Source organism: Chlamydotis macqueenii, chromosome 20, assembly GCF_036417535.1.
Source record: "Chlamydotis macqueenii isolate bChlMac1 chromosome 20, bChlMac1.mat, whole genome shotgun sequence".
Taxonomy (NCBI): Eukaryota; Metazoa; Chordata; class Aves; order Otidiformes; family Otididae; genus Chlamydotis; species Chlamydotis macqueenii.
Genome location: NC_141575.1, coordinates 4130582 through 4142786, shown reverse-complemented (window position 1 = coordinate 4142786; position 12205 = coordinate 4130582). Strand labels below are relative to the sequence as shown.

Sequence of the window (12205 nt, the reverse complement as noted above, 5' to 3'; positions counted from 1 at the left end):
AAGGAAGGAACGGGTGCCTTCAGCGCTTGGTGCGCCGCGTTGACGCGCAGCTTCGTCTGCATTTGGGTGTCAAGGGTTTTGAACCTGGTCAGCGCCAAAGGGACGCTCGAGAGCGGCGGACGAGGCGATTTCTGAACGCCAGACCTCGGCTGCTGGCCCCCGTCCCCTCGCGATGTGGCCCCGCAGCGCTGCGGAGGGCTGACTTAAGGAAGGGAGTGGCAACCCAAATTTAGAATTTCCTGCTGTTTAATACCCAGAATTGATCTGCTGGCTGATTAAGGAGGAAGAGGTGCTGAGAAGAAAAAAAAAATAAAGCAAAAAAAAAAAAAAAAAGCGGAAGCGGCGGGGTGTGGGTGGCTTTCCAAATCTCGGCTGGCGTCAGGGCTGGGTGCGTGGGGTGCATGTGGCGTGGCAGCTCCCCGGAGCCCTGGGGTGCCCACAGACCCCTCTGATCCCACTCGGGTGGGACCCCTGGGTCTGCAACCCTCCTCGGCTGCGGAAGAGCAGAGGTCCGGCAGTGTCTTTGTGCCTTGAGATGTATTTTTAACTTTCTCCTCTCTGAGAAGCGGGCTGCTGAGTAAACTCCCTGGATAGGGGAGAAAAAGTTTTCCAGCAGAGCTGGGTCACTGTAGTTCTTCTGGCAAAGCCTCTTAAGCGTGAATGAAGATTACACTGGCAAAAGCTTGTGCTGGTACAGTTTATTCCGGTACAAATGAGCTATCCTGGGAAAAAAAAAAAAGTACCTCTGCGCTGTTGTAATAGTTTCTACTGTGGGACATTTTGTGGTCTAGAAATGTTAAAATTGCAGCCCTTCCTGATATCGCTGTGTCAGCAAAAGCTGTCAGGCTGCTGCAGACGTGCCCGGCCGAGCGGCGACGCTTGAGGAGTGCTGTGCACTGGATGAGAAAATCCGATGGGGAAGTTGGTTGGATGCTCTTGGCAACCATGGCTCCCGGGGAGTCTAACCTGCCCGTCCGGCCACATCCCGTCATGGACGTTTGCTGGTCCAAACTGGAGGATTCTGCTGTTGGCCCTGAGAATGTGAAGGGGGTTGAAAATAGAAGTGAAGCTGCCCAGAGATGTTTGGTACTTGTCTGCACTGGTCTGAGGGTCCCATGCAGCTGGATGAGAACGGGGACAAATGTTTTACAAAGGTGTTTTATGAAGATCCACCATCTCTCTCCCAGAGACGTGGTTGATGCCCCATCCCTGGAAATGTTCAAGGCCAGGTTGGCCGGGGCTCTGAGCAACCTGATCTGGTTGGAGATGTCCCTGCTCCTGGCAGGGGGGTTGGACTGGGTGGGCTTTGAAGGTCCCTTCCCACCCAAACCGTTCTATGATTCTATGATTCTTGCATTATTGAAAATTAATAATAGCAAAAGAGTGCTGTCTGTGACGGAGGCAGGAGAGGAAAAATACGGGGAAGGCTGATTCAGCAGTCGAGATGCTAGCCTGGGTCTTGCAGTAGCCAGGATCTATTCCCAGCCTTGGCTCCGATTTCCCACATGACCTTGGCGAAGGTCGCATAAGCCTGCACCCTTCTTGAGCCGTCCGTGTCTGCTGGCGGGGCTGCTGCCTCGTCGCGGGCATCGCTTTCCCCGTGCCTCGGTTTCCCCAGCGGCGAAGTAGCTGTGACAGCATCCAAAAGCGATGGTTTCAGCCGCGGCGTGCTCCTCAGCCGCCGAAAAGAGCGGGAGGCGCGCACGTGGCTCCATCGCTTCGGATGCCTCATGTGGCCGAGCCCTAAATGTCATATTCTTTGGGAAAAATTCCCATCTGGATTCTGCGGCTGGCGCGTTCGTCGTTTAAGCGCAAGAAAAAGAACTTCGCTGCAAATTCTTTAGCTGCTGGAGAGCTCTGGTTTCCGATCTCCCAACTGCCATGGGGCATCTTGCAAGATATAGAGAGGTCGTTGTGTTTAAACAAAGGACACACAGAGAAAATAGCTGCAATTTATGGGTGCGGCAAAGAGGGGAAATGCTTTGAGAACTCCTGGTTTTTTTTTTTATTTTTTTTATTTAGAAACAGGCACAGAGTTTATTTTGGTCAAGAGATAGTCACACACCACGGCTTTAAATGGCAAAACTACGCAAGAAAAATGAATAGCCTCACTGCCTGAACTGAAAATGCGCTTGGGAAAATAGCTCCCCCTTTGCTGCCGTCCAAGTGGTATCCATCAGTTTGGGGGTTATTTGCTTACAGTTGTTTCTATTAAGGCTAAATTTCCTCAATCTAGGCTTTTTTTCCTTTTTCAATTCTTTTTTTTCCTAGAGCTCCTTTAGCATTCAAGGCCCTAAGAAGCCCGTGGTAGCGAGGAGGGCAGATTTCTCACGTCCAGCTCCGGATCCCCATCTGGGGTTTTGGGCTGTGGAGGGGGAAGCGTTCAGATGAGGAGGGGGAAGCGTCCCAGTGTCCAAGGGGTTGCTTTGAACTGGCCTGTGGGTCCTGGTGCTGTGAAGGAGTTCAGGTCTGGTTCAGATGGCAGAGCGTTTGCCCAAGGATTTTGGGTGAAAACACACCCAAACGCGTGTCCCTGCCTACGAACACTTCTCCCCGACCGGCCTGTTCAGTGCAGGGTTACTCTTCCTCTCGCCTCCTTTCCTTTTTGTTGTTGTTCCCTGAATTATTTTCTCCAGACCGGCCCCACCACACACACCCAGTTCCTCGCTGGGTGCCGGGGATCGCGTCTGCTGGGAAAGCCAAGTGTGTAAACAGGATGGGTGAGGGGAGCCGGCTCGGAGGCACGGGACGCCCGGGAACGGGGAGCTCCTGTGGTACCCAGGGGATGAGTATTTTGGGAGAGGTGCCGGCTCCGCATGTGCTTTGCTTTCTGATGTGCTGGAGTAGGCACGGGCCGGTCGCCAGTAACCTGCCTGTGACCTCTCCTGCCTCAATATTCAGGATCTTTTAAAAGGAAAGACTCTGCTTCACGGCCTTCCCTTTGCCGGCAGGTCAAGTGCCTGTTTCCCCTGGCCGGGGGATCCAGCGCGTCCTCGGGAGGTCTCCGTCCATCACCTTGGCCATTTAAAGACACCAAGAACCAGAGAGCCGGGAAGCGTGGTCCCGCTGTGCTAAAGCCCAGGAGCAGACCCCCAAGCCTGGAGAAATTTCCTGGGGTTCCTGTTGTGCCGCCCGCACGTCACTCAGCTGTGGGTGACGTGGTGGCCGGCGGTTGTTTTATATCAACATCCTGCGAGACGCGCTGCGAGGCCAGCCCCCCGGGGACGGGGATGCTCGCCTCCGCCGCGGCCGCGGAGACGCCTGCCAGGGCACGTGGGCTCGTTTCGGCGTCGACGGTGGCACCTGGCCGGAGCGCAGGCTCTGGGCACGTGTCCCTGCTGCCCGTCCCAGATGGGACAGGACACCCGGGCAGTGGGAGCTGGCAGCGTCCCAGCCCTGGTGCCTAATCCCCATTTTTGCAACCGAGCCCACTCCCCTCCTCGACCCCCTGCCCTGGGGATCTTGCTTTTGGCTCTTGGCTGGGAGCTGAAGGAATTATCCACGCAGGGAGCGAGCCTCTGCCGTGGCGTGTGTAATCCTGTTATGCCTACAGCGGGGAAGGCGCGTCGGAGGCGTGCTGGGGACAGCTGGGCCGCGCGTGGGGGGACACGGCGATGCCTCTGCGCCGGGAAACCTTTGGGGTCTCTGTGCCCCACCAGCACCCTCGGGAGGCAGGGGAGGGGCTGAATCCACCAAGACTGGAAGGAAGGTGCCAGAGCGGGAGGTGTGGAGATGTGGGGTGCAGTGGTGGGATGCTGGGTGCAGTGGTGGGGTGCCGGATGCAGCAGTGGGAGGCTGGATGCAGTGATGGGATGCTGGCTGCGTGGCTCTTTGTGGGAGGAACATCGCTGCCTTGCTGGGCCTTCAGTTCCCTGTGCTGGGGTTTCTCTGCTGGGAATGGTGGTCTCTGAGGAAGATTGCTGGGTCTGGGCTTGCTGTGGGTTCAGCAAGTGTGTTTCCCTCTGTGTAACGTTTGTGTGCTAGTTGTTCCCAAATCCTGGAGAGGCCGCTGACCCCACACAGGTGGCTGAAATCAGTGTTTCCCAGAATTCGGTTAACTTTGGGGCTTGCAGCCAAAAGCAGTGGCTCCCAGACCTCCCGGTGAACAGCCCCTGGCCAAGCAGGGTGCCTGCCCCTCTCTGGGCCCATCTTTGCTGGTGTGAACTGGGGGTTCCCAGCACGTGTTGGGGTGAGCGGCGGCGATGCCACGAGGCCCCTGTCCGTGCCGCCTGTCTGTCCCCGCTGCCTTCCGGCCTCTGCCCCTCGCAGCCTGCCCGGGGGCCACGAGCCAGCCCCTTCCTCGCGCGGGATTGTTTTGCAAGCAGCGTGACAGGATGAGGAGGAAATGTGCCAGGAATGGCTCCATGTCTCCTCTCAGGAGAATCGAAGTCTATTTTTAACCCTCCCTTCCCGCTCCCCCTCCTCCCGCTCCCCCGGGATGGCGAAGCCGCTGGGGCTGCCGAAAGCTGCCCCCCGCTACCCGCGCACGGGCAGGCGCGTTCCTCCTCGCTGACTTCCCCATGGCAGGCTCGTGCCCCGGCCGTGCGCACCGACCGCTCGTGCGACGCACGAACGCGCTCCGTCAGTCTGCCCTCCCCATCGCCGCAGCGTGCGGCCCCGCGGGGGCTGCTCCTCCGCGCTCCCCACGCATGGCCTAGCCCCGCGACGCTGCGATAAATCGGAGTTATTCTGTAGCACGGAGGGCGTCTGGCCGCTCCCACAGCGGGGTTTCTCCCCGGGCATCAGCCAGAGCAGCGATGCTGCTGCTGCCGCAGAGTTCAGAGCCAAGGTGCAGTGGGTGAGCGAGATGGAGGAGGGCAGACTCAACCCCGTTTCTCTCTTTCCTCTCTTACAGATTTCTCCAACCAAGTCAATTCCACGTCCCTGAACTCTCCCACAAGCCGGGGGCCCATGGCCACCCCATCCCTCCACCCGTCCATCGGGCCGGGTATCGGCTCCTCGCTGGGCTCCCCGGGCCAGCTCCACTCGCCCATCAGCACCCTGAGCTCGCCCATCAACGGCATGGGACCTCCGTTCTCCGTCATCAGCTCCCCCATGGGCCCGCACTCAATGTCTGTCCCCTCCACTCCCAGCCTGGGATTCGGCACCAGCAGCCCGCAGGTAAGGAGAAGGTGACGGGGATGTGGCTGCTGCTGGTTTAGCTGGGGAGAAGCCCTCTCTGTGGGTTTCCCAATCCAGAACTGGCTCTGGTCTCCCCAGAGAGGAGGCTGCGCTGGCCAGGCCAGCACGGGGACATAAACCCCATCACAGGCAGCGCAGGCAAAAAGCAGAAGGAGCCCAGGGGGGAAACTAAACCGGACGCATCCTGCTCCTCTGGCCAGAGCTGGGCTGCTGCAGCCACCTTTGGGGCTGCTCTGGGTGGGCTGTGGGAGACCAGCACCACCGGAGTGCGGCCATCCCTCATCCCCCATTGCTGGTCCCCTCCGGTCCTGCCCTGGTAGGAGCCAGAGCCACCCTGGGACTGTCTGCACCCCGTGCTGCTGGCCCGAGCTGTCCCATCCCCTCCCTGGGTACCAGCACGTCCCCTGCGGCGCCGGCCCGCCGGCCCCATGGCACATGCCGAGGGGTCCCCTGCCCGGGGGGCTGCTTTCTCCTCGCAGGGTAAGGGCTGGGCATTCGCTGGCTGAAGATTATGTAAAAAACCCTCCAACTACAGAGAGATAAGCTCTTTTTAAAAATAGCAAGATCGGGGCGCGCTGGCCAGCCCCTGCCACCTGTTGCTGGCTGCTGGCGCGGTGTATGTTTAGTAAAAGGGCAGATTAGGGAGTTGGCCACCACCTGCCACTTGCTGCCGGTTTATTTATTCCAGGCCCTCTCTGGGAGTCAAGCACCTGCCAGCACCTTTATTTTTAAATATTGGCCTGATTTATTTCCAGAGATAACGGGTCTTTTTACACAGGGCTGCGGAGGGCTGTGCTGTGCTGAGGAGGGGACCATCCTTACCGTCCCTGGGACCCCCAGGCCACTTCCCCAGGACCCAGTGACCCCACGCTGGCCGGAGAGGCAGCATCTTTATTTGCCTTGCGATGGGCTTCTCCCGTTCCACATCTGGCCCGTGATTCCCACAGATGTGCGGGGCCTTGCACCCCACAGCCTGGGGTGGCTGGGTCCGGCCGGATCCCACTCCCCGGCGCAGGAGATGAGTTGGGTGGACATGCCACCTCCCATCCCATGGCCGAGGGAAGGGGAACCGAAACCACGCCTGGGAATGGGCGGCTGGAGCAGAATTAGCAACCAGAGCGCCGAAATGGTGGGGAGGGAGTGGGAAGCGTGGACGTGAGGCAACGCGGGGGTGAGCCGCAAGCTGGGGAGGAAATGGGGAAGGGGCGACGCACCCCCAGCTTCAATGACAAGGCGTGGTTTGCTTCAGGGGCCGGCGAGCCGCAGGAACCGAAATAAAACGTGGCCACAGGGCAGAAAGGGGAACTGAGAGCGTGGTCGGATGGCGCTGGGAGCCAGCTCACTGCGCAGCGGCTCTCGGCGCAGTGCGAGCGCCCGTCCTTTGCTCAGGGACTCGTCTTAAGTGGTTTTCCTGGAGGTGACAGTTAGGAGGTCTTCAGCCTAATGGCTCCTGCCGTCTGTTCCCTGTCTGGCCGCATTAGGTCCCCGTCCCCATCCCTGCAGCGGGCAGGGGCGCCTACCTGGGCCCGCAGAGGCGCGGGAGAGGAGGAGGAGGGTGCGGGCAGGCGGTGGGGCCGATGCTCAGAGGGGAGCGCAGCCCCCCGCGCCGCTGCACCGGTCGGCAAAGCGCCGGGGGTAATGAGGCGTGCGGCCCCCGTCGCCGGGCGGGGATGGCACTGATGGAAGGTGGTTTGAATCAGATGGCAGATGCCACTTGCCATCAGGCCATGCCTCGTCGCCTCTGGAAAGCCAGCGGAGCAGAAGGGCACGGAGCGCGTGAGGTGTGAGGTGGGGTCCCTGTCCACCCCGCGGGGTGGGGTCCTGTCCGCCTCAGCTCCTGCCAGCACCGGGGTGGCAAGGAGCTGGCAGGCTCCCAAAACCTGGGGTGCTTTCCCTCTCCCATTTGACCCGGCGGAGGCGAGGAGCCAGCAGCCCTTGGTGCCAGCGCTGAGGGATGCTCCGGCACCCTGAGCTTTCTGACACCTCCCGTGGTTTCCAAATACAGCCCCAAAATCCGGGTGTGAAGCAGGGTGACCTCCTGCAGGGTCCCAGCACCCAGGGAGCCCCTGGGCCCCCTCGGGGAGGGGGTGCTGGTGCCGAGCCGGGCAGGGGGTGAGGTGTGTGGGGCAGGAGCTGGCTGACAGCAGGGTTTGCAGTAGTGAGCGAGGTCCCAGCTGGACCGGGAGGCTGGACCCAGCAGCTCTGCTGCTTACTGGGATTTAGCACGTATTTAAACCCTCTTACCTAAAGATTCCGGGAAAACAGAGGGGAAAAAAAAAAGCAGGATTTTCAGCTGAAAGGCAGAGACCTTCCCTTTGGTTTGCAGGGCTGAGCTGCGCCAGCAGCCGCCCCAGGCATCGCTGGTAGCAGCTCGGGGTGCCCAGGGGCGAGCAGGGATGGATCAGATGCGGGATTAGGCTTTTCCAGAACCGCTCTCTGCCTTTGCACAGTGCTCTTTGTAAGGGTGCCTGGGGGACCGGAGGATTTTCTTTTTTTGGAAGGGAGAAGGAATAAAGCTCTGCTTGCCACAAGGGATGTGGTTTGGTCCCCAGTGCAATGAACTGAGCAGGGGAGGGAGAGGAGCCGAGGAGTCCCAGCATCACTGGGGAAGCAGAGCGCTGGTTCCTCCCTCGTCCCCGCTGAGCCAGGGTTGTTGTGCCCCGAGCAGAAGTGCTGTGCCAAGACGGGGGGCCGCTGCCTCCCCTTCGCCTCCTCCCTGCCTGCACGTGCTGCCAGTTTCGCTTGGCGGCTGCCGGCGGAGAGGGGAAGGCACGGGGCAGGCGCCAGGGTGGTGTGGGAACCCCGGGGTGCATGTGGTGCCTCCACTGAGGTTTCGGGCTGGCGCTGCGAGAGGAACCGATAACTTCCCCCATCTCGATTTGGGGCTGACTCAGCTCTGACTGGGGCGTCCTGCTGATGCACGGGGCTGCGGAGGGCGGTGGGACCTCCCTACCCTCCTGGGCTGGCGCAGGGGCAGGGTGCAGGGCTCTGACTGTCATCCCCCCCCTGCCCCAGATGCTCTCGGGGGGGCTGCGTGGGCAGACTCTGTGGGCTGCTGGGGCTGGGGGAAGTGGTGGCGAAAGGCTTATCTTCAGCACGCAGGTGGTGGCCTCTGCCCTCCTTCCCACGCGGCAGCAGCCAGTGATGCAGCGCGACACGAGCCGTAGCCACCAGCTGCACCTGGGAAATGGCTCCGTTTCCCAAAAAGCGCACTGGGAGGAATCGCTGGAGCCAGTGACCCCGAAGCCATGGATGTGCCGCAGCAGTGCCGGCAGCCCCTGCTCGCAGGGTAGCACAGAGGGAGGCTCTGTGCCTGGGGACTCAGAGATCCCAAAGAGAGATGCTCCTGTGAGGTACCTGCTCGTCCCTTCCCTCTCTGCCCTGTGGCAGCGTCACCGTGCAGCAGGTAAAGCCCAGGAGCGTGTCCCACGATGGCACCAGGTCCTGGCTGCCTTCGATCATCTTGCGCAGGCAGGGCAGGAGAGGGAGGCAGATCCATCACATTTCTCCAGGGTGGGTTTACCGTGCCCTGTTCTGTGGTTATTCGTTATCTGCCTGCCAAATATTCCCCACCAGCCTGGAGACTTTAAAGCCAGAGGAACGGCTGCGCTCCTCTAATTGACAGATCACAAGCCCTGGGATTTCCCGGCATTAATTTGTGACAAGTGCAATTGCTGAGTATCTCTGTTAGGGAAGAGAAACACAACAAACCGAAGCACAAATCCTGGATTTAGAAGTTGGCAGGGACGGAGGCTCTGTGACGTTCCCTGGCAGGCTGGTCCGTGGGAGGACAGCCGCAGGGCTTCTGGCCGGCGCTGCATCCCAAACTGACCGAGCCTGGCAGCCCCGTCCACCACCAGACCTCGCTGGACCTGCCCTGGGCTGGGCAGAGTTGCTGTAACCTTTTCTCCTGTATCAAGATGGGTTGGTCCTATGTCTCCGTGCCTCAGTTTCTCTCTGTACCTGGGGGGATAACGGCCCTGCCCTGCTGCACCGGGCGATGTGGGAATCAGCCCAGGGATCCACCACTCAATACCAGCGCCACAGGGCCATGCCAGTGCCCAGCATCCACCCAGTTCTCCATTTTCTTCACCGACTGTTGGGGACCGAGCTCGCTGGGGTGGGAAGGAGAGGTGTGTGGAGACGTTACAGAGAAGTGTCCCACCCAAGCCAGCTCTGGAAAGCCAGGCCCCATTGCATCTGGGGTCTGTTTATTTGCTGTGACGCTTTCCTTTGGAGAGATAATGCTAAAAGTATATCTATAAATCACAGAGCTGAAGTGCGAGTGTCCTGGCCTTCATCATCCGTGCAAGCGCTCCCACGAACCATCACTGCAAATCATCTTCCCTTCTCTGCATCCCGAGGCGGCGTGAAGCTGGGGCCGTGTGCGAGCACCTGGCCGTAGGGGCTGTGCCGTGGCTGTGCCATGGGTGGGGGTCTGGTGATGCAGGAGGAACTTGTCTTTCCCTTAAGTCATGCAGGAGCATCCTTCTTGGTGCTGGTGGTCTCAGCACTGCGTAGCTCCTGATGGTGCCACCCTACCTGGCCCTCCTGCCCCATGTCCAAGCACTCGGGCAAGCCCTGCTCACCCTGGCTCCCCGCTGAGGGCTCTGTTTCTGTCCCAACAGCTCAACTCGCCCATGAACCCCGTCAGCAGCTCGGAAGACATTAAGCCACCCCTGGGGCTCAATGGAGTCCTCAAAGTGCCAGCACATCCCTCAGGAACAATGGCCTCCTTCACCAAGCACATATGTGCCATCTGCGGGGACAGATCTTCAGGTAAGGCTGGTGCCTGCCCCAGGAGGGGCTCAGGGCCGTGTGCTCGGGCCGTGCTGGCATCTGGATGCCCTGGGAGAGCGTGACGAGGTTTGTGGGGACTCTCCACTGGGAGAGGAGCTACCCATGCCCTCAGAGGAGGGGACGAGAAGTCCCTAATTGACCAGCCTCCCCCAGCCCCTCTGGTGTGGGGCAGGCTCTGACCCAAGCCAGGAGCAAGTCCCTGCTTAGCAGTGGTGTTAGGTCCTTGGCCCCGAGCAGCGCAGCCCATCTGAAGAAGAGGCGATAGTGAGGATCCCTCTACCCATCCTTTGATCTCTAGCACTCTTGTCACATATTGCCAGATAAAAAGACGTGTGTGAGAGTCTCTCCACTGCTGGGAGAGAAAGATGTGCTAATTCCCTTTATTCTCACGCTGTTTTAAAAGCTTTCCTGTCTTCGCCTGGTTGGTGAGGTCCTCAGGGACACCTCCCGTGCCTGTCAGGCTGCAGGGCTGGAAGAGGAGGGTGGGCGCGTGGTGCAGAGCAGGCAGGGTCCCACGTCCTGTGCGGGGAATCCGGCTGGGTCACGGCGGGGTGCAGGGGCACCCCCTGTCTCACTGCTGTGCTGCCTCACCTCCATCTACGACTAAGAAATGGGGAGGGCTTTTCCTGGGTGTAAGGCAGGTTGTAGCCCACGGAGGGCACCCTGATTTGATGGAAGTCAAGTCAAGGCAAAGCTCTTTAGCACGCAGCTCCGAGAAACCTCTGCTTCCCCCGGACACAACCGGGAGAGGCCCTGGGAAGAGCCGATGGTCTCTGTGGGGAGGGAGAGCAAAAGCGGGGAGCTGGGGGCACCTGGGACACTCGTGGGCCCTTTTAACCCGAACTGCACCCCCCCGCAGGTAAACATTACGGGGTTTACAGCTGCGAGGGCTGCAAAGGCTTCTTCAAGCGCACGGTGCGGAAAGACCTCACCTACACCTGCCGCGACAACAAGGACTGCTTGATCGACAAGCGCCAGCGCAACCGCTGCCAGTACTGCCGCTACCAGAAGTGTCTGGCGATGGGGATGAAGCGAGAAGGTAAGGCAGAGAGAGCCTCGCCCGAGCACCCGCGGGGGCTGCAGGTGCCTTTCCTTCGGTAGGAGGCTCCGGCTGTTGGCAGCACGGCAGCACCACGCGTGCCGGGGCCAGCACGAGCCTCGCCGCGGCTCTTTTTTATGTTTTGCTTTTGCGCCGCAGCTGTGGTCCCCAGAACAGCAGTAAGTCGCAGAGCGGTACCGGATGGTGGATGGTTGCACGTTAGGAAATTTAGTCAGCGCCCAAATGCACCGAGCTCTCCCCTTTCCCTGCAGAGCCCCGCCAAGCAGAGGTGTGGGGCTGAGCGCGTTTCTGGCCCTTCTTTCTCCGTGCGACACGGGATGTCACGTCCTGGAGAACCGGCTGCTGACGAGGGGACGCTGGCGAGATAAAGATCACGTTTAGTCTGCTGGTTACCAATCGCTGTGCTCTGGGGAGGCAGTGAATTGCCATCCCGCTCATCAGAGTCGGCTGCTCGCGCGCCAGTGCCGAGCACCAGCTGCTCTAACTCAGTAGAGTTCCCTAGCAGTGGCAATAGTGGATTATTTTCTCATTGGGAGGAAAAAAGAAATTCAGTCTCGTAAAAAGATAGCCCTCCCCGTACTGGAATTTAAATTTAGGATCTAAAACTCCCTGGCAGTGCCTCCTTTAAATGCTCTTTTTAAGTGCTGACTGTGTCTGTTTCAGACTGCTGGCAGAACAGGCTTTTACCAGACACGATGTGAAAATGACCCCGCGGTGCTGCTCAGTTCTCTGCTGCCTTCTCCCCTTACATCTTCAGAGCCCTGCTTGCCTCCCTGGCCGGCCAATAAACCCATCCCTCCGCCGCCGAGCCGCTCCGGTTGCGGCGAGCAGCGCTGCGGCCGGGGTCTCTTTGAAGAGCACTTAGTCTTGTCTGGAGCATTGATTAAACAGGGCAGCGCCGGAGCTGTGCCGAGTGTTGAGCAGACCCCGCCACGCTCGATTTACGGGGTTACCTAAGGACCCACGAGGCGCCAAGCCTTCAAATGTCAAGGCTGTCTTTGCTGGAGGTGTGGGGGGATTGCAGCTGGGAGGTGGGGGCACTCAAGGGACCCCCCTGGCCCTGCAGAACTTAACCCTTCGCTGCTCAGAAGTCAAGCGTTCTGGCCCAAGCAAGGATGGGTCGCACAGGAGGCAGCGGCTCTGCCAAGCATGGCCATAGGCAGAAACCTGCTTGGAGAGAGCGCACGGTTGGAGCGAGCAGAA

At 59.9% G+C, this 12205-nt stretch overlaps 1 protein-coding gene across 1 annotated transcript in view; it reads left to right on the top strand.

The window, feature by feature from the left end:
• RXRA (retinoid X receptor alpha) overlaps window positions 1-12205 on the top strand; it is a 103658-nt gene that overhangs the window by 61932 nt on the left and 29521 nt on the right. The window contains exons 2-4 of the mRNA XM_086763838.1: window positions 4856-5121; window positions 9771-9921; window positions 10802-10981. Coding sequence (XP_086619964.1) covers window positions 4856-5121; window positions 9771-9921; window positions 10802-10981 — 597 coding nt within the window. The remainder of the gene's footprint in view (window positions 1-4855; window positions 5122-9770; window positions 9922-10801; window positions 10982-12205) is intronic.